This window comes from Equus asinus, chromosome 28, assembly GCF_041296235.1.
Source record: "Equus asinus isolate D_3611 breed Donkey chromosome 28, EquAss-T2T_v2, whole genome shotgun sequence".
In the NCBI taxonomy this organism is placed as follows: Eukaryota; Metazoa; Chordata; class Mammalia; order Perissodactyla; family Equidae; genus Equus; species Equus asinus.
In genome coordinates, this window is record NC_091817.1 from 51,034,043 (window position 1) to 51,053,863 (window position 19,821).

At 49.9% G+C, this 19,821-nt stretch overlaps 1 protein-coding gene across 23 annotated transcripts in view; it reads right to left on the reverse strand.

Moving 5' to 3' along the window:
* FANCA (FA complementation group A) overlaps positions 1–19,821 on the reverse strand; it is a 57,046-nt gene that overhangs the window by 4,460 nt on the left and 32,765 nt on the right. For 3 of the 23 annotated variants that reach the window (XM_070500353.1, XM_070500348.1, XM_044761080.2), the window contains exons 22-37: positions 19,569–19,682; positions 18,021–18,163; positions 17,426–17,496; positions 16,964–17,060; positions 16,697–16,884; positions 16,156–16,224; positions 15,058–15,154; positions 13,741–13,917; positions 11,056–11,129; positions 8,966–9,094; positions 5,532–5,616; positions 3,917–4,083; positions 3,031–3,136; positions 1,812–1,871; positions 1,577–1,681; positions 411–523 (exon numbers count right to left, since the gene is read on the reverse strand). In XM_070500353.1, coding sequence (XP_070356454.1) covers positions 411–523; positions 1,577–1,681; positions 1,812–1,871; positions 3,031–3,136; positions 3,917–4,083; positions 5,532–5,616; positions 8,966–9,094; positions 11,056–11,129; positions 13,741–13,917; positions 15,058–15,154; positions 16,156–16,224; positions 16,697–16,884; positions 16,964–17,060; positions 17,426–17,496; positions 18,021–18,163; positions 19,569–19,682 — 1,795 coding nt within the window. Of the gene's footprint in view, positions 1–410; positions 524–1,576; positions 1,682–1,811; positions 1,947–3,030; positions 3,137–3,916; positions 4,084–5,531; positions 5,617–8,965; positions 9,095–11,055; positions 11,130–13,740; positions 13,918–15,057; positions 15,155–15,571; positions 15,790–16,155; positions 16,225–16,696; positions 16,885–16,963; positions 17,061–17,425; positions 17,497–18,020; positions 18,164–19,568; positions 19,770–19,821 lie in introns of those variants that run through there. The other 20 variants (XM_044761081.2, XM_044761078.2, XM_044761075.2 and 17 more) reach the window with 15 other exon arrangements.

Sequence of the window (19,821 nt, forward strand, 5' to 3'; positions counted from 1 at the left end):
TAAGGAGGCTGGATGGGGACCAGCAGTTCCTTCTGATGACCTCTAAGAACACAGCACTCCCCAAATCCAGCAGGATACCAGCGACCATCAGCTTGGCAAGTCCAGGCGGCAATTAACCCGGATCACTGGCCCAGGACTCCCTGTGATGTTGACCCTGCCATTCCCCAGGCCCACTGTGGATGTCAGAGGAGATAGGCAGGTGGACAGGAAAGCTAAGCAGGGAGCTTCTGAAATCAGTTTTCCCTAAAACAGTCTTGAGCTCCTCACTCAGAAAGCTGTCAATTTGGTTCTGTTTGCTCCATGCCCATAAGGCCCCTCTCAAGCACCGCAAGATGCCTGTGGCGATTACCCAGAGCAGATCCTAAGGCACATCCACGCCTTCTCCCCCTTGTCTCGCTGCCAACACTTACCTCTGGGCAAACTGCTGGGCCTCTTGAAGCCTCTGCAGCTCCGGGGGCAGCGGGCCCTGGAAACATCTTCTCCACCGACAGTGAAGCTCAGGCTCCAGGCGTGGCCACCACAACTCACAGAAGAGAAGACACCAGTAAGCAGATGGAGGCGGCTGTATTCGGAGACGTCTCCAGTCCCCACAGCCAAAAAGATCTGGAAACCTCGAGTGACCACTGGAGATTGAGGCGAGAGAGAGCCACTCGCCAGCGGACGCCCCTCTAAGCCCAGCTCACGTCCATCTAATGCTTCATAACTTCGACACAGTATCTCACGTACTTTGTTTAAGACTCTAAGCAAGTGCAGGAGGCATTCTCATCCTCATCTGCAGAGGACACGGAGTTTGGAGAGGGGAGGGCCTTGCCTAAGGAGGCCCCCTGTTTGTGCAGTTGGCCACACTCTGTCCCAGAGCTGGGCCCAGTCCTTGGACATCCCTGCTGAGAGCTCGTGCTTTAAACACAGAATAGCTCACTGGCAGTGAATTCCATCCCACTGAGCTAACTAGTGAAATGCCAAAACAGCTCAGCGAGCTCAGCAGGCACTGTGCTGCTTTGAGGGAAATGAGCTCCAGTCCCAGGGCACTGAGGGTCATGATGCCACCTAGCAAAACTGAGGCAGGAGCAAGAAAGCTGTGTGGTGTCAGGACTCTAAGAAAGCCTGCAGAAGCATGGAAAGGAACCCCACATCCTCGATCCTAAAGGTCAGGTCACACAAAAGCCAGGTTGGTCTGAGACAGCAGCCAAGACAACAGATGGAACGAACACGAGATTATACCCATGGGAGAGCGTGGCAGTTACTGTTCAACTTCAGCCAACAGAGAACAAGTGAGTGAGTGAAGGGACACCCAGACGTGTGGACAGGAAGAGCCTGTTCCTTCCCAGCTCTTAGAAGTTTCTTTGCCACCTGAGACAGGTGCAGGGAGAGTGCAGGCAGGGGAACCCATGTTCTGACATGTTCTGTTTATTCCCCATCTCTCCTAATGCATCTTGTCTTAAATTATAATAACTAGGGTGAGGTTGGGGTCAGAAATGGAGAACACACTGCCGAGAAGCCACAGGCAGCTGACGGACGAGCTCAGCTGCACTGAGCCCCAGATCCAGAACACCCCCCGAAAGTCGGCTGGGCCTACCAGAGCAGAGGTCAGAACTATGGGGCACTTGGTCTGGCACGCGGTCAGGGTCAGGTTAGCTGTCAGGGAGGGGTCTCTACTTTGTGAACAGGCGTTGAGAAGCCCCTACAGAAGAGAACATGCCAGAAGCTCAGCAGTTTGCACTTGAGCCCAGGCCCTGAAAGACACCCTGGCTTCAGAGCACCACCAGACACAAGGATACAGCCCAAGCAGGCACAGAGAGAAAGGGGATTACCCTGAAGAAGTGGACGGTGATGTCGTGGCTCAGGGCACCTCCCTGGGAGCAGAAGTTTCTCTGCAAAACAGTACAGGCCAGTGAGAAAGGAACCAGCGGGGAGGAGGGACAGGGACGGCATCTGCTGAGGTTTAGCTGTGGAAGAAAACACACTGTGAAGACAGGAGCCCCGATCACAGCACTACTACTGACCATGGAGGCTGGCCTTGGTTAAATGGCTTCATGTCCACCCACATGCTGTTCTGGAACCTTCCAGCTCACTGCCTCTCCACACGGCTCCTCTGTGCCTCCAGATCCCCCAGGCTGCCAGCCTTGGCCCAAACACAGGCGGTTCCAGGCAGGCTGGGCGCCCAGGGGAGGCGGGAGAGCGCTCCCTGCTGGCCTTGCTGCGGGCACGGCCTCACTCTTTCCTACCTCCTCTCTGCTTTCTTTGCCCTTTGCTGACGAGGCGCTGGCCTGCGTATCTCACAGGCCATTTGGAGAGCTTTAAGGAAAACAGCCTCTGTGAGAACCTAAAGAAAATCTAATCTTCCTCTGCATTCAGAGTCACCTTTTAAAGCTCTACATGACTGAATGGGACCTTAGTTCAATCTCCAGTCGTATTTGTGCATTTTTGAAAACTAGAAAAACACTTTTAGGAGTAGAAGCTACTCTCCTGAAGTGTGCAGGGAGCACGCTTATTCGTGGTCACCTCATCAACCTACCCTGACTGGGCACAGGTCCAGGGACACCATCTCCCATCTTTCTTGGCAAGACTGACACTGAGTGACATGTAAAGTGAACGGGGCCGCCTGCTGCTGACGGCAGTTGTCACACACCACCCAGCTTCTGTACACCCAACAAGTGTCAGAATCAGAAAGAAATGAACGCAAGTGTGTGGCAAGCAGAAGTATCTGCAGCATTCCATGGGTCCAAATGTTACCGCTTGAGGAAAGTTCTGTGAAGGAACTTCAGCTCCGGAGGCAGGTCTCCGCGTCACGCCAGCCTGTGTCTGGCTGTGGTGAAGGGCTGCACTCACAGCCAGCCGCTCCTGCTCGTGCATGTCTCCCTGAGCGGGACTTCCCCTCCTTTTCCTCAGGAAACCCATGGGTCAGGACACGCACTGAGGCAATTCGCTCCAAGGGACCAAAGACGCACTCTTGAACTTCCAAGAGCCAGCCCTCAGTGACCAGATCACCCCCTCATCCCTGCGTCCTGTGGTCACTTGCACCACACCTACCAGCTCAGAGTTGACCAAGTGGAAGAACTCGTCACAGTCAGGGGCGGCTGGCTGTTCCACCTGGGGGCTGCCGACAAGCACCAACGGAGGCAGGCTGAGGAGGACCCTTGGAAAGAAGGGGGTATGTCAGTGGTGAAGGCATGGCCTAGCTTCACTCCTTCTCAAGAGCTCACAGACTCTGCGAGCTGCAACGATCCTCTCTGCTCATTCTTGGAACTAGAGTCTCTGGTCTGCAGCCCCACTGTCCCTGCCTGGCCCTGCTAGGCCCACTGCAGACACTCAAAATGTGTTACCAAAACCAATTTCTTTTTTGAGGAAGGTTAGCCCTTCCTCAATGATGAACTAACATCCGTGCCCATCTTCCTCTACGTTATATGTGGGAGGCCTACCTCAGCATGGCTTGATGAGCAGTGCGTAGGTCTGCACCCGCTATGTGAACCAGCAAACCCCGGGCCGCTGAAGCTGAGCATGCAAACTTAACTGCCATGCCAAAAGGCTGGCCCCATCAAAAACCAATTTTTCAGCTGCATAATGAGCAAGTAAAGGGTGCACCATGGTCTACTGAAGCGGTTCCAAATAACTGGAAATTCCATCATTTCACACTCTTCATTCATTATAAATATGGCTGCAGTGACTATCTCTGAGCATTCACAGTTTCCTTATTTTAACATGTGTTCTTTAAGGCTGCATCTTTCAACAAAGGGATTCCCGAGTCTGAGCAGGAAGGTATTAATCCAAAATGCTTTTTACACCTCCAGACCCTGTTCTCTGTGGAACCCCAAGAAGATGCCGCCAGCACAGGGTAGGGGGCGGGGGACAGAAACGAATGACCAATGGAGAGAAAACTCAGTGTAGAGACAGACTCTGAGATGTGGTGCTAGGTTACCGTTTGTACATGAGCAGCTCCTGCTGTTTCCGAAGGCGGGCGGCCACGTCCCACCCACTTGCCAGAGCCTGGAGCCGTCTGCGGAAAACCCTGAAAAGGAAGTGCCCCCGAGAGGAAGAGTGGCTGTAGGGTGCCGCGGGGCCCTGCTCCAGGTCAGCAGCCATCTCCTGGAAAAAAGGAAGGCCAAGATGTTCACATACATTTCTCTCTGCTTCCAGGTGGTTCTCTGGTCCCAAATGTGAAGGCAGAAAGTCCTTGGGGCTCAGCCCCAGCTGAGACCCTGAAACAGGCTTGGGTGGGTTTGGGGGAGAGGTCTCCACAGGGGCTAGGAGGAGTGAGTGGGACAAGCCTTTTTACCTGGAAATCACTGAAAAACTGCACAAATTTGCCAAAATAAAATAAGAACAGTACAAAGGACACCTTTACCCCGATTCACTTATGGCTAACATCTCACCATGTGTATCGTTTGCTCTTTCCCTGTACGCACAGGTGTGTGCACAATTTGGGGGTAAATCACATTCACAGGGCACACACAGCAGGCACCTGATCAATGCCTGTGGACTGAAAGCACACACACGCATGTGCACACTACCCACCTGCAGACAGACGCAGAGCTAGAACAAGCCAAGCACCCACCTCTTATCACATGTGACCCCAAACCCCACGACTCGCGCTGTGTCTGCCCTCCCTGCTCACTCTTCCTTCCACAGCCAGTTATGATAGACATGGAGGACAAGAGTCAAGATGAGGGATCAGGGGATTCAGGTCTCTTTTTTGTGGGATGTTTCACTCATTTGTTAGTAAATTTTCCCAGTGCTCCAGACCACACCCTCCATGGTTTCTCTTTCATTCCCACATTTTCCAAATTCAGGCACCTTAAGGTGGCAGCCAAGACACCATCAAGAAGCATGAAATCCACACAGAGACTCTTATAAAACAGAACCGCACGTACATTTCCAAAGGTCCAGGTTCCCAGTGTACACAGTGGATGTGAAAGCAGAGGGGCCTTGTCTGCACTTGGACCCCAGAGCTTACCCTTAGGGTCTGACGTTTATCACCCTCAAAAGATCAGAGGAGAACAGGCATGTCAACTGCAGAATGCGGAATTTCAAATGAGAGCACCACTTCCGCACTCTCGGAAGCGCTCGTGCCTCGGTGAAAAGCACGGGATGGCCTGTGGAGGTGCCGGATGGCCCATGGAACAGGGGTCTCCTGGCCTCCGGACTCTGCCAAGTGGAGGGTTATTTATGTCATTTCTCAGAGCCTGACATCCAAATTGAGCAGCCAAGAGTTAGAAAGCAGAAAATAGCGGAGTTGCAACCATTTTACTATCAAAGTTAGTATTTTCTTAATTTCCTCTATTTTCAAATTTTAAATGTCCCAAAGCCTAAAGATGGTCTCAACAGCACAGCTTTTGTTTCTGTATCTCTGTGATGTTCTCTGGTGAAGTGAGTTCACAGAGCACAGTCACTCTGGGTCTGGGCCATTGTGTGCATGATGTGTTTTCATTCTGCTTGGTTGCCTTAGGACCCATTAAGGATATTCATAATAAATATCTTAATAGCAGATAGCTTATATGCAGTGAACACACTGAATTTTGCATCTTCTAACTCACCTGCAATCTGGAAAAAATATCTCGATTTCCTGTGCAGCCACCAAGAACCAAATCAGAATTCTCTGAGTGGTTGTGACTCCTTGAACTGAAATGAAAATACAATAAAAGCCTCATAAGTACCTCCCATCTGTCCTGGAGTTTCCGCTTCTCCTCCTGCCTCCAATGGTGTTGGTCCCAGAGCCAGAGGTCCCTGGAGACTTCGTGACACTCACAGTAATCAACAACAAACTACAGAACCTTCTACAACAAAATACTAGCAACCCAAATCCAGCAACATATAAAAACAATTATGTATCAGGACGAAGTAGGATTTATCCCAAGAATGCAAGGTTGGTTCAACATCCAAAAATCAATTATTTGTAATACATGTACAATAGAATAAAAAAACCACATGATCAGGGCTGGCCCTGAGGCTGAGTGGTTAAAATTCCATGTGCTCTGCTTTGGTGGTCCAGGTTCACAGGTTTGGGTCCTGGGTGCAGACCTACTTCACTCATCAGCCATGCTGGGGTGGCATCCCACATACAAAACAGAGGAAGACTGGCACAGATGTTAGCTCAGGGCAAATCTTCCCCACAAAAATAAAAATTAAAATTAAAAACCCTATATGTGATCATCACAATAGATGCAGATAAAACATGAGACAAAATTCAACACTTTCATGATAAAAACCCTCAACAAAGTAGTAGAAGGGAACTTCCTTAACCTGATAAAGGGCAACTATGAAAAAACCGCAGCTAACATCATACTTAGTGATCAAAGACTGAAAACCTTCCTCCTAAGATCATGAACAAGACAAAGATGTCCTATCTTACCACTTCCATTCAATACCACACTGGAAATTCTAACCAGGAAAATTCAGTCAGAAAAAGAAATAAAGGGTATCCAGATTGGAAAGAAAAAAATTAAACCATTTCTATTCACAGATGCCACAATCTTATATATAGAAAATCCTAAAGAATCCACAATAAAAAACTATTAGAGCAAATAAGCGAGTTCAGCAAAATTGTAGGATATGAAATCAATATACAGAAATCAGTTTTATTTCTATACACTAGCAAGGAATAATCCAAAAATGAAATTAAGACAATAATTCCATTTAGAATGATGTTAAAAAGAACAAAAATACATTAAAAATTTAACACAGAAGTACATGATTTGTATGCTAAAAACTAAAAAACATTACTGAAAAAAAATTAAGTAAAAATAAATGAAAAGACATCCCATGTTTATGGATAGGAAGATTCAGTACTGTTTAAGATGGCAATCCTACCCAAATTGATCTACAGGTACAATGCAATTCCTATCGGAATCCCAGCTGGTTTTGTAGAAAGTGACAAGCTGATCCTAAAATTCATATGGAATCGCAAAGGACACAGAATAACCAATCTTGAAACAATCAGAAAAAACCCTCACACGTATGGTTAATCGATTTTTGACAGGGGTACCAAGACCATTCAACAGAGAAAGGACTATCTCTTCAACAAAAGGTGCTGGGACAACTGGATCTCCACAGGCAAAATTATGAAGTTAGATCCCTAACTTACACTATGTACAAAAATTAACTCAAAATGCATCAAAAGCCTAAATATAAGAACTAAAACCAAAACAGATGAATTAGACAATCAAAATTTAAAACTTTTATGCATCAAAGTACTAACTATGCTGAAGTACATAAAGGAAAATATGAGCACAATAAGTAAATTTCAGCATACTCCAGTGAGGGAGTGAAAAGATGACTCATAGAATGAGACAAAAACATTTACAACTTATACATCTGATAGGGAGCTGGTATCTAGACTATATAAAGAACTCAGAACTTACTAAGACAAATAACCTAATTTTAAAATGGGAAAAGGAACTGAATAGACACTTCTCCAAAGAAGATACACAAAAGTCAAGCAAATGAAAAGATGCTCAATGTCATTAGCCATCAGGAAAAAGCAAATAAAACCATAAAGAAATATAACATTGCACATCACTAGGATGGACATTATCAAAAAACCAGATAACAATAACATTGCTGGTGATAATGTGGAGAAATTGGGACCCTCCTATACTGCTGGGGAGAATGTAAAACGGTGCAGTTTTAGAAAACAGTCTGGTCATTCCTCAAAAAGCCAAATGTAGGGTAAGACCCAGCAATTCCATTCCTAGGCATAGGCCCAAGAAAAATGAAAACACAGGACCACACAAAAACCTGCAGACAAATGTTCACTGCAGAATTATTCATAGCCAAAAAGTGAAAACAACCCAAATGTCCATCAACTGATGAATGGATAAACAAAATGTGGTATATCTTCCATGGAATATTATTCAGCCATAAAAAGGAATGAAGTTCAATACATGCTACAACAAGGATGAACTCTGAAAACATTATTCTGAGTAAGCCTGACACAAAGAACCACATATTGTATGCTTCCATTTATACAAAATGTCCAGAATTGACAAATCTGTAGACAGTAAATTCATGGTTGCCAGGGGCTGGAGGGCATGCACAGACATTCATTGATTTCGCCCTGGGCACACATACTTGTCTGTCCCTCTTGAGCTGCTCTCAAGAGCCCTAGGGAAAACCAAAGGACAAGAGGAGTGGCCCGAACTTCAGTTTGCCTGGCATGTGTTGTTCCTGGCCACTAAGTGTGGCAGGAGGAACTCCAGTGCTTGGTGCTACTGAAATGTAACATGAGTTTGTAAGAGTTGTGCCGAGTGGACTACACGTTTACTGATCCTTGTGGAGAACAGAAGGGCACTGGGAGAAGCAAAGGTGTCTGTCTTGTGTTGTGTCTTCAGTAACCATTTGCCTGGACATCGTTTCTTAAGAGTGTAATGACAGGATTCATTTTCTATGATTGAAGTAAAATAATGTATCACCTGAAACGTAGAAAATGGAATTTCTCATGACCTCACCACCATGACACGGCAATCATGAGGATGAAGAGAGAAAACAGATACTTCAGCAGAAACACACCCAACACAGCCTAGACGCTACGGCCTCCCGGCCTGTTGTGGCAGTCAGTCCATGGCAGTCTGCACGCACCTGGGATGGTAACACTGGGCAGTGCTCACCACTTGCCAGACCTTTCGTCCCACTTTTCACCTTTGCTGATCCTGAATACCAGGTGACATAGGAGAAAGATAAAGCTGTTGCCACTGGCAAATAGATACACATGAAGAAAAGTGATCCAGGAAGCTGACCTTTATTTCTCCTGGACTCAGACTGAACTAACCCAGGAAGCTGGTCTTTATTTCTCCTGGACTCAGACTGAACTGACCCAGGAAACTGGTCTTTATTTCTTCTGGACTCAGGCTTACCATCAGGACATGTTCAGTTCTGCCTCGTACAATACAAACTGGACTGAGAGAAACAAGAACACAAGCTCAGAAGGACCAAAATCAAAAGTCAGACCCTTTTTGGCATTAGCATTGCTAACCTTTGGCAGAAGTCCAGCAGCACATCGACAAGAACTGTGCACGCTGTCTCCAGGTCTCCATCGCAGCCCCCTGCAGCAGCCGGCTGGGACAGGAAATGCTCGTGGATCGCCCACTGGTGAAAGTCCCGCCTGCAACAGCAAACACCCAGGTCTGTGCTAAGAAAGCTGTAAGCAGGGGCTCCTGTGCCTGGGAAGTGAGCCCACAGCAAGGGGCACAGCACCAGCAGGGGTGGCATCAGGGGCCGGGGACTGTGGGAAGGCCTTCTACCACTAATCAAGGCCCACTTGGGCCATCCCGCTGGGTGACTGCTGACACATGGCTCCTGAGCTGGGGAATGGAGTGGGCACCTGCACCCTGTCCAGGCTGAGTCATCATCCCAGGATGCCTGCGAACTGCCCCTAGGTCCACTAGCAAAGGTGTCCAGATGTGGACTAGGCCCAGATGCCCATGGGAGGTCTGAAGGACATAGTAATTGAGAACTGCAGCACAGAGAGCCACCAACACTGCAGTCTCTTTACGTAGAAAGAGCCAAACCCAACTAAGACGTCCCCATACCACCACAAGGGGGCGAGGGACGGAGGGGACAGAGGGCAGGTGCTTCCTCCATGCCATGGGGCACTTGCACAGAACACACCTGAGTGTCCCTTGTGCAATTAAAAAAGGAAAGAAAGGAAATCTCAGAACACATGGTGACCTGAGAGCAAGTTAAGAAATGGTCACAGCAGAAATTTCTTCTTTTCCTACTGGAAAGAGGAGGGGAAGGGAAAGAGGAATGAGACCCAAGGACAGGTGACCCTTTGAAGGAAGCACTCACAAAGCCCGCTTGGTGCAAACCTGAACAGTAAACAGTTATTTTGTTGGAAAAAGCAGTTTATTGTTCTTTTCATCACAGCAACTTTTCTATTTGTTCCATCCAGAATCTGACACTATGATACAAGCGCGGGGAGACACAGCACTCCACGTGTGTGGGAAGGGTCTCTGAACACATGAAGGACAGTGGCTCAAGGACAGCTGATGTGACCCTTGCCCTCAGCTGCCCCCCTGGGGTCTCTGTGCCCCTCCGGGGTCTCTACAGCACATTTCCCTCCCTGACCTCCACCGCTCAAACCCACAGCCCTGCCAGCACCCTGCTCGCATGCCCAGAACAGCACGTCTGACCTCCCAACGGTCTCATAATGGGCCCTGGGACCCACATGGGCTCAGACCTTGCTTCACCCGCTCCCGGGGCCACCACTTCAAAGCCAGCGCTCCATGAGGCATTGGTCCTGTCCTCTGGCTCCCCAGCTGGCCAAGTGTGGGAGACAGCAGCGGGCTGGCCGACATCAGCTGAGAACTCTCAGGCTCCCTGGCAGGACTCAGGATCCCACCACAGCCCCTCATTACATGCAGCTTTCTCTGCTTCTCTCCCACCTTGGGTACGTGCGTTGGCTGCTTCCCCACCCCTCTCCAGGAACCCCCTCTCACAGCCCAGTCTGGTGTCTTCAGGGTGCTTGTCCCTTCCTCTAATCCATTCTATCTGTACAGGTGTACAGTTCTGTACAATTTCTTGGCAAGAAGGCCCAGTCAGGGTGTCAGGAGTGGAAGTGCAAGTGGGGAGCCTGTGGGCATCGGCACCCTATATATGCACAGAGGTGCCATATGGGCAGGCTGGTCTCATTCAGTCTGCATCCTCAGCTTCTACAACATTCTAGAAATGTCTGGTAAACAGTAGGAACTCAGTTTGTTGAAGACAGGAATGAATGAATGAAATTGTCCTCACAGGTTATACGTTAAACTGAATATTAAATTGAGGATATAATGACAAAACTTTGACTTTAAGACAATGTAGAAAACCATAACATTTTAAAGGGCAGATCCATTTAAATACTTACCTTTCCTTTTTTCTCTTTTTTTTTTTTGGTGAGGAAGATTGTCCCTGAGCTAACATCTATGCCAATCTTCCTCTATTTTGTATGTGGGATGCCACCACAGCATGGCGTGATAAGCAGTCCTAGGTCCACGCCTGAGATCCGAGCCTTCGAACCCCGTGCTGCTGATGCAGAACACGTGAACTTAACCACTATGCCACCGGGCCAGCCCCAATACTCACCTTTCTGTATCTGAAAGAGAATCAACTTCAGGTTGAATTTCCAGTTCCAGCTGTAACCAGTCTCTGTAAGTTAACTGAGAGAAGACCAACTGAATTTCACAAGGACCAGAAGTCATAGGTTGGGTTTATAAAAGTGTCATTGCATCTCGTGCACTGTGTTATGCTAACGTTGCCACTGAAAGAGTCTCAGAGGAAGGGAACCGTGCTTGTGTCTGTCAGAAGAATCTCTGTCGTCATACCATTTCCCACTGTTAGACTGAGATGTGGGCACCAAGCCCTGATGATAAACTGACATATTGCTTAATTTAAGTCTGAATGTGAAGCTAACTAAAACCACTCAAATTGGTACTTTTTCCTTCTGGTGAGGAGGATTGGCCCTGAGCTAACATCTGTGCCAGGCTTCCTCTATTTTGCACATGGGGTACCGCCACAGCAGGGCTTGACGAGTGGTGTGTAGGTCTGTGCCCGGGATCTGAACCCATGAACTCTGGGCTGCCAAAGCAGAATGTGTGAACTTAACCACTATGCCACCAGGCTGACCCCCACAAATTGGTACTTTTAAACTGAATTCTCCAGCATACTGCCTGGTTTTGAATAGTTAACCTGTGGCATCCACAACCCGCGACAAACCTCTCAAGTTACTGTACAGCAGCACTAGCAAAGAAATCACTTTCTAGTTCACTTGGGTTAGGCAAATAACCAAAGAATAAACTTGATATAATAACATGCTTCAAATATTCACAGTAGCATATTTCTTGTTTTTAAATTCTTGGAACATCAACATTAAATTCCACACATCATCGGGGCTGGCCCGGTGGTGCAGCAGTTAAGTGCGCACATTCCACTTCGGCGGCCCAGGGTTCACCGGTTCAGATCCCAGGTGTGGACACAGCACCACTTAGCACGCCATGCTGTGGGAGGCGTCCCACATAGAAAGCAGAGGAAGATGGGCACGGATGTTAGCCCAGGGTCAATCTTCCTCAGCAAAAAGAGGAAGATTGGCAGCAGTTAGCTCTGGGCTAATCTTCCTCGAAGAAAAAAAAAAATTCCACACATCAACACAAAGACTAATCTCAAAACCTCACGTTTGCATGTGAAAAAGGACATCACAGGAACACACACGCAACATGCTCCCATTGTGTAAAGGCCAGAGCCAGGTGACACACGTGTGTGGCCAAGCAGGAGGAGCAAGGCCAGGGTTACCCAGAGATGGGACAGTGGCCCTGAGATGCAGGTGAGGTGCCTGCTGAGCAGCCGGTGGGCACAATGCTCCTGCACCTTTACTCTTCATGGGAAACACAGACTGTCCAACCTACTCTTTTATTATTAATTTTTTGTTGAGGAAGATGCGCCCTGAGCTAATATCTGTGCCAGTCTTCCTCTATTTTTTGGTATGTGGGCCACCAGCACAGCATGGCCGCTAACAGAGGGGTGTTAGTCTGCGCCCAGGAACCAAACCTGGGCTGCTGAGGCAGAGCACACTGAACTTAACTGCTAGGCCACCAGGGCTGGCCCCAGAGCAACTCTTTGTGTTTTTTTTGAGGAAGATTAGCTCTGAGCTAACATCTGCTGCCAATCCTCCTCTTTTTGCTGAGGAAGACTGGCCCTGAGCTAACATCTGTGCCCATCTTCCTCTACTTTATATGTGGGACGCCTATCACAGCATGGCTTGCCAAGGGGTGCCATGTCTGCACCTGGGATCTGAACTGGCGAACCCTGGGCCGCTGAGAAGTGCAACGTGCAAACTTAACCGCTGCGCCACCAGGCCAGCCCCCCAGAGCAACTCTTGATTAACTGACATTTGTTATCAGTTCCATGGAGTGGATCCCGACTCCCAGGGCCCTGTGGACAGCAGAGCAGAGCCCTGCCTCGCCTGTCACGCCGTCCTCTCCCCTCCTGGCGCTCAATGAGACGATGCCCCACTGCCACTCATACAGTTTTCAGGGCCAGTTTTGTCAGAAGTGGGTGGCCAGGTCCTCTTTCCTAGTCTGTCTTAGTCTGGTAGTTCCACTGAAATCTGCCCATCATGGGTGACCCCGCTGGTATTTGAAGTACCAGTGGCAGACATTTCAGCACCACAGCCACCTGCAGCCACCACTGTATGACAACCGACAAAGGGGTGGTGTGGTTCCAAATGGGAAATGAACCTGGGCCTTGGCAGTGAGAATGGCCAATCTTAACCACTAATAATTAATATCGTTAACGATAAAAGAATTTAAAAATTATATAGAACAGTTGAGAATTTATCTAAAGATCAAAACAAGCAGGCAAACATCCAAGAAATAAATGAAAAGTTATGAAAAGGGAGCAGAGACTACCAACACAGGCATGTTGGCTGGAGCGGGCCACGGTTCCCAGGGACTGCGCTCTGAAAAGCCCAGCCCAAATCGGAGCCTGGCAGATATGTTTAAAATATGTTTTTATTCACCCTTAAAATTTTCTGCAAAATGCTACTACTGAGAGGAACTGGGCAAAGATCAGATGGGATCTTTCTGCCTCATTTCTTACATCTGCATGTGAACCTACACTGATCCCAATAACACTTTCAATCAGTCCCGTCTGTGCTGCTCGGCATCACCAGCTCAGGCCCACCGCCTGCCCATCACGTCCTCAGGGAGCCCCGAGTCCACACCCCAAAGCCCTGGGCGTTAAGACGAGGTGAGAAGTAGGGACAATGGGACCTACATGAAATTGCTTCTCCTTCAATAACTCCTGGAAGGTTCTCTGTCTCCACAGACAGAGGGCAGCTCGCTGCCAGTCCATGGAGGGCAGGCCCAAGGGCTTCCAGGCAAGGCCGGCTGTGTCCTCCTGAGAGAGAGGGTCTCGGGCTTCGGAGAACAATCTGAACACCAAGAACTGAAACTGAAAGAGACACTGAAACTGAAAATACGTGAGTGACCTGGCTGTGCACAGCACGGCAGTGTGGAGACCCCGCAGCGGCCTCACCAAGCCCTCGTGGGGCCCTGGGCACCCTGTGTCCACCGTTATAGATGGCATTTCAGGGAGCAGCCTGTATGTAAACCCTGGCACATCTGCCTCCTTGGGCGAACTGCCCCGAAGCAGGCTCCCTGGGCCTGACTGCCCTCCACAGGGAGGAGCTGGTCTAGCCCTGCAGCCGCGAACAGCCGTGCTCCCAGACTTTTGCAGCACTGGTCTTTTCACGAAAAAGCTTACCAATTGCATAAGCAAAACACTTTCCAGCTGCAGGCTGATCAAGGGGACCATGGAGGAGGGCACAGCTGGATCAGAACTAGAGAGTGGGCTGGGGGACTTCCTTGTCTAGATCACTCCTCCTAATCTTCATTCCTTGCTTGAAAATTCGGGCATCTGGGACTAAGCTCCTCGATGCAAACAAGTGGGGAGCAGTGGTGCGCCCAGGACACCAGGCTGCTCCCAGTGCTGACTGCCTCACCAGTTAGAGCCCACGAGGCTACCTCCCAAAGCTGCTCAGGTGACTTTAATGTGAAGCCTGGAACTGAGAACCAGGTTTCAACTTCACAAGAGATGTTCCCTAAAACTCTGCAGAAGGAGTAACTCTTGTTCACATTGTAACTTCACTTCCAGCATTTGCGGTTTCTCACACGCACCGTTAAATTCCTCTGGTCTTCTAAGAAATGTAACAAGCATTCACTGGACGAGACACGTCTTTAGAGGAAATTCAGAGTTCTTCTTTAAATGGAAAGATATTTTTTAATGAATATTTATCTTCTTATATCCCTATTTTATAAATACCAATTTCTGTTTCTCCTAAAAAAGGGAGGGGCATTTGTAGCTGTCATCTTACATCCCCTCATTTTAACTCAGAACACAAGGAAAAAGCAGTGTTTGGCCCACGCAGATAGTTGTGGCAGCCTCTAAGAGGTGGCCTGGGGAATCACAGAGCACAGGGCTGCACACCGAGAAAGGACTCTCAGCCAGCAGCGACCGTGGACTTTGGGCTGGAAACCTGCATAAAACTGGAGACTTAGAGGAGAATGGAAAAAGGAAACCTAATAGACCTACCTTTTTTATAAGGCCTGGAGATAAACAGCAGTACAAAATATCACGTGACTGGGAAGAAAACTTACACAAAGAATAAGAAATTGCCGCTGTACAAAACCTGAAAATAGAAAATAGAAATTGTAGAAATGTGATCCGTGCAAAATAAGGGACGAAAGAAAAGTCTGCAATTCAAGAGTGAGCTGAGTGCGTTCTACGGCAGCTGGCCTGCAGACAGTCCTCGGCCTCAGCCCCTCCGAGCACTTGAGAATGGCCCGCATGGGCCATCTGGTCTGAGCTCGTCCACACTGACGGCAGAGACTCAGACAACACGTGAACATTCAGACTCTGTGCAAACAAGGGCTTGCTTCCACTGCCTGTGAAAAGCCACAGCCAGAACAAACAGAATGGAGTCTGGAGACGTGATGGGGGTGTTACTCGTGTAATTACGTAAAAAGGGCTTTTTTTTTAGCAAGTGTTAGCAAATTATTCATTTTTCCTTCCTAAAAAAAGTCTGCAGAACCAGAGAGAAGCATGCTCAATTTTAAACTAAGCCTGGGGCAGCCTTTGCCCACCATGGTCAGCTGTGAAGTGTGGGAGAGGAGACCAGTGAGAAGAGAGACCAACCTCAGGGCCCAAAGTCAGGAAGATGGCGTGGAAGAAATGGGGGACCACAGCGCCTACACGACTGACTCCTGGTGGGGTCTGTCAGGTGCTGCCACAAGCCCAGGAGGGGCTGGACCACTCTGCCTCCCACTGTGGATGGCGAGGACAACTGGTGGGCGGTGGTATGGGGCAGGCTTTCCTGTGCTCGTCTTTCCCTGCTCCATTGCACTCCTTATGCCTTTTGTCAGTTCTGTCGATGAACTGCGACCACAGTCCCAGCCAAGAACTCCCACCGGAGCCTCCTGGCTTCTGTTGGGACCCTCTGTCTATTCACTCTGGCAGCCATAGCAAGCCCTACAGACCCAAGTCACACCGGGACTTCCCAGGGCTCCACCCACTCAGCACATTGGGACACAGCCCTGCTCTCCCCGGCAGGCAGTTGCCCTCACTCCCACCTGCCCACCTCTCCCAATACCTGGCGCCTTGCATCATGCTCCACGCTCGCTGTCGACTTACCAGGTGCCCCCACACAGACGGGCGGGGATGATGCGGTAAGCAGACAGCGGCATGTACACTGGCACAGACCTGTAGGGTAATGGGCCTCAAGACACTGTAAGGTGACTTTCTCTTTGAGCAGGGCAGTTCCCTGTGCAGGAGTTTATCCTAGAGAAAGAGCTGTGGCCCAGGGTTGCTCACCACAGGGAAATCCAGGAACCTAACCAGAGGGATGGGTCCAACCAAGCACCAGGCGCCCCAGTACAACACGCAGCAGCTCCCACCACGACATGGAAGAACGCTCACTGATGTGGAAGGGCGTCTACAGTCTATTGTTAGCGTCTTCAAAGGCAGTTTGGTAAAGCAGGATGATCTCATTTTTTTCAAACAGAGAAACACACACATATAAATACACACAAAATAAGATTCTGGAAGGACATATCCCCAAATATTAATGAGTCATTATCTGTGGAGCACAAGTATTTTTGCTAATTCTGTCAAATGTGTTACTTTCGTCAAGAGAGAGAAGAGAGGTGACTGAGGGACAAGGGGGAGAACTCACTTCAGGCACAAGCGCGAGGACTCTGCGGTCCTGCACGTCAGGAGGCTGTTGAAGAACTCAGGGATGGAGAGGTCCCTGGCAGGGGCAGGAGGGCCCACATGCACCTCTGGGAGCACAGATCTGGACTCGCCAAGGTGGACAGCCAAGGCAGCCAACCCCAACACATGCGAGGCACTCAGGCTTGGGCCCTAAAATGAGAAAAGAAAGTGGTTCTGCAGGAGGGAACGGGTGAGAGCCCACGTCCCGCTAGAGAGGCCACAGCCCTACCTGGTGGTGGAGCAGCTGGCAGAGCCTGGTGAGCACGGCAGGGAGGAGCGCGTGTCCACACATGGTCATTGTGAAGCGGGCAGCCCAGGGGCCCTGCCTACAGAAACAGCCAGAGACGAGGACAGTGGCCAGTTCTGACCCTGAACGGCCCTACCCCGAGGCTGGTGGATGAGCCGTCACGACAGTATGCCTAAGAAGGAACCAGGCTGCTCCCCAAACAGCGAGGTCTCCTGTGGCAGTGTGCAACTTCTGCATGTCTCTGCTTGGTAAAAATCAGCACTGCTCCTGCACCCAGCTGGCCCTCAGCCAGTACAGCAGGAAGTCAGAGGGCAGGACCAGGCACAACCTCTCTCCTCATCGTGGACACAGGGAGAAGCTCTGCTCCAAGAGGGAGGCCCTCCCGGAGCACCCAGGCCACCCAGGCCACGTCCAGACCACCCAGTGAAACTTTCCAGACTCTACCTGTCTGGTGGAGCAAAGCTGGAGGCTGCCATCAGGTTCTGACAAAAAGACGTCAGCAGGAGATCCACAACCTGAGAGAAGAGGTCACTGAGGGTGTGGCATTCCAGAGAGGGCAGCACATGTAGGCCTAACGCCGTACCGATGCGGTACTGTTTACAGGCTGACGTAGGGCAGGGCCACAGCTGAGCTAACCAGACTGCACAACCGGCTTGCACTTGGAGAGGAAACCACAACGCACTTTGGCACAAGCATTCCCACTCCCATTCCTGGAAACAGCACAGGCCGAGTGTCCTCTCGCGACCTCTACTCGTGGAACTTTACAGCGGGCAGCAGGGCAGCCACCCCTGTCTATAAAGGGCCAAGAGGGCCACAACAGTCTCTGGCTGCACATTCTTCTTTAAAAACGTAAAAAGAGCTTGTACACAAACAGGCAGGGCCTGCTGATCCTGGGACAGAGGACCACCCAGCTCCTGGACGTCCTGCTTCACTTGCACAGTTTACCTAGCAAACAAGTGACAGCAGAGCCTAGGCATCTGGTACTTTCTGCACAACCCAGCAACACTCGACACCTTGTGTCTTTCCTAGGTGCACCTACCCTCACCTTCTGTTCTTGCTGCTCCAGTTCTGGGGCAAGGACGCTGAGCTGGATCTTCGATGCCTCACAGCTGCCATCGTCCTCACTGACGCCCAAGGCGGGGCCGAGCCTTTCAGAAATCACTGCAATCTGGGCAGACAGAACTGCAGGTGGAGAAACCCAGTTAGACCAGCAGGGAAACATGGGAGGAGATGCTTCAAGGGACTGACGGGGTGCGGGAAGCTACCTAATGCCCACCCTGCCCACTCCCCCAGGAGATGCTCCGTGGGAGGAGCACGAGGCCGGCACCGGGTGCACAGGCTCACTGCGGCAGCCCTGACCACTACGGCAGCCAACTCTTAGGTCCGACACTCCACTGACCCTGGGGCTGCTCACGTCCTCTAGCCAGGAACTGAAAACAAGTTTTCCCATCACGCAGGTGGCAGAGATTAGACAGGTGACAAGCATGTGACATGGGTGCCTGCGACACGGGCAGAACAGAGCCACATACTGTCCCTGCTTCTTCCTAGATGTCTGAGGGAATGTTATCCGACGGATTCCTTCACCATCACAAACCTCCACCATTATTCATACTCCCCTCTGAAACCACATCCACTCTCCCACACACTGTCACATCTGCTGGAGGCTCCACATCCCAGCCACTGTAGGGTCTGCCACTGGCAAAGAGTCATGGCTTCTGGATGCCAGGGTCGGGCAACCAGTGGGCCAACCATAAAACCTGGAAACGGAATCTCTGCTGCTTTTAGAAACAACGCTGACCTGACCTTTCATCAGTCTTGCTGAAGTACTGGGGTTCCACCCAGGCCTCAAGGTCCCTAGACACCACGCTCTGCAGGAGCACACCTCTGTAAGGCACGCTCCCCACGTGACCACACACTCGGCCCTCAGAACCATCACAGCTGAGGTGTTCCAGCCCCATCAGTGAGCAGTGGAACTAAGGTGGTTTTAATATTCCCTCTGGGAAGCTCTCATGGGACATTCTGTCCTGGTTTAAATGAAATGAATTCATAATAAATAAAAATCTATTACAGATACTAGGTAAAAATGTGGCTTATTTTAGCCTTTGAATTTTTCATAACAAAAATCTGAAAGTACTGGAACTTAGTCTTTTATGGACCACTCTGCACCCCTACGCGCTCTGAACTGTTCACGCTCTTACTCCACAAACGAACGCTTGTGACTTGCCATCTTGCAGTCACACAGAAGCAGAGGCCCAATGCTGAGTGTCATCGCTACTCAGGCAGTTAGGGTAAGAAAGGAAACCACACCCTAGTGACATCACTCAGCTTTCTTCCTCCCCATGCCTGTCCCACTGGAATGCCAAAGAGCAGAATCTTCAGCTTCTGCCAAGGGTCCGTGCCCGCCTGAGTTTCTGAGCTCCCATCCCACCTGAAATGAGTGCTCAGGCTTAACCACCAGACCTGAATCGCAGGGAATACACTCGGGCTACTATCCCTACGGGGGAATGGACCAGCCACGGAGCTCCGACCACAGTCAGACACGCCTCCTCAGCCCACAGACACCCAGCGCAGACAGCCCTGTCCTCACCGTCATACTGGGCGGGGTCTGTCATCGCTGCCCTGAGTCCTCCCAGCGCAATCATGAGCAGTTTCAAGGGTTCATCCACACAGTTGGGTTCCACCTTCATTCCCGGGGCTGTATCTGAGATGAGTGGTTAGTTTTAACAATTAGGCCAGACAGGAAACACAAGCACGGCTGAATGCAGGACTGCTCATCTCCATGGTCTCTCTGTGCAGAGGGAAGACGGGCACTAGGACCCCATGAGGAGGGAAAGGAAATC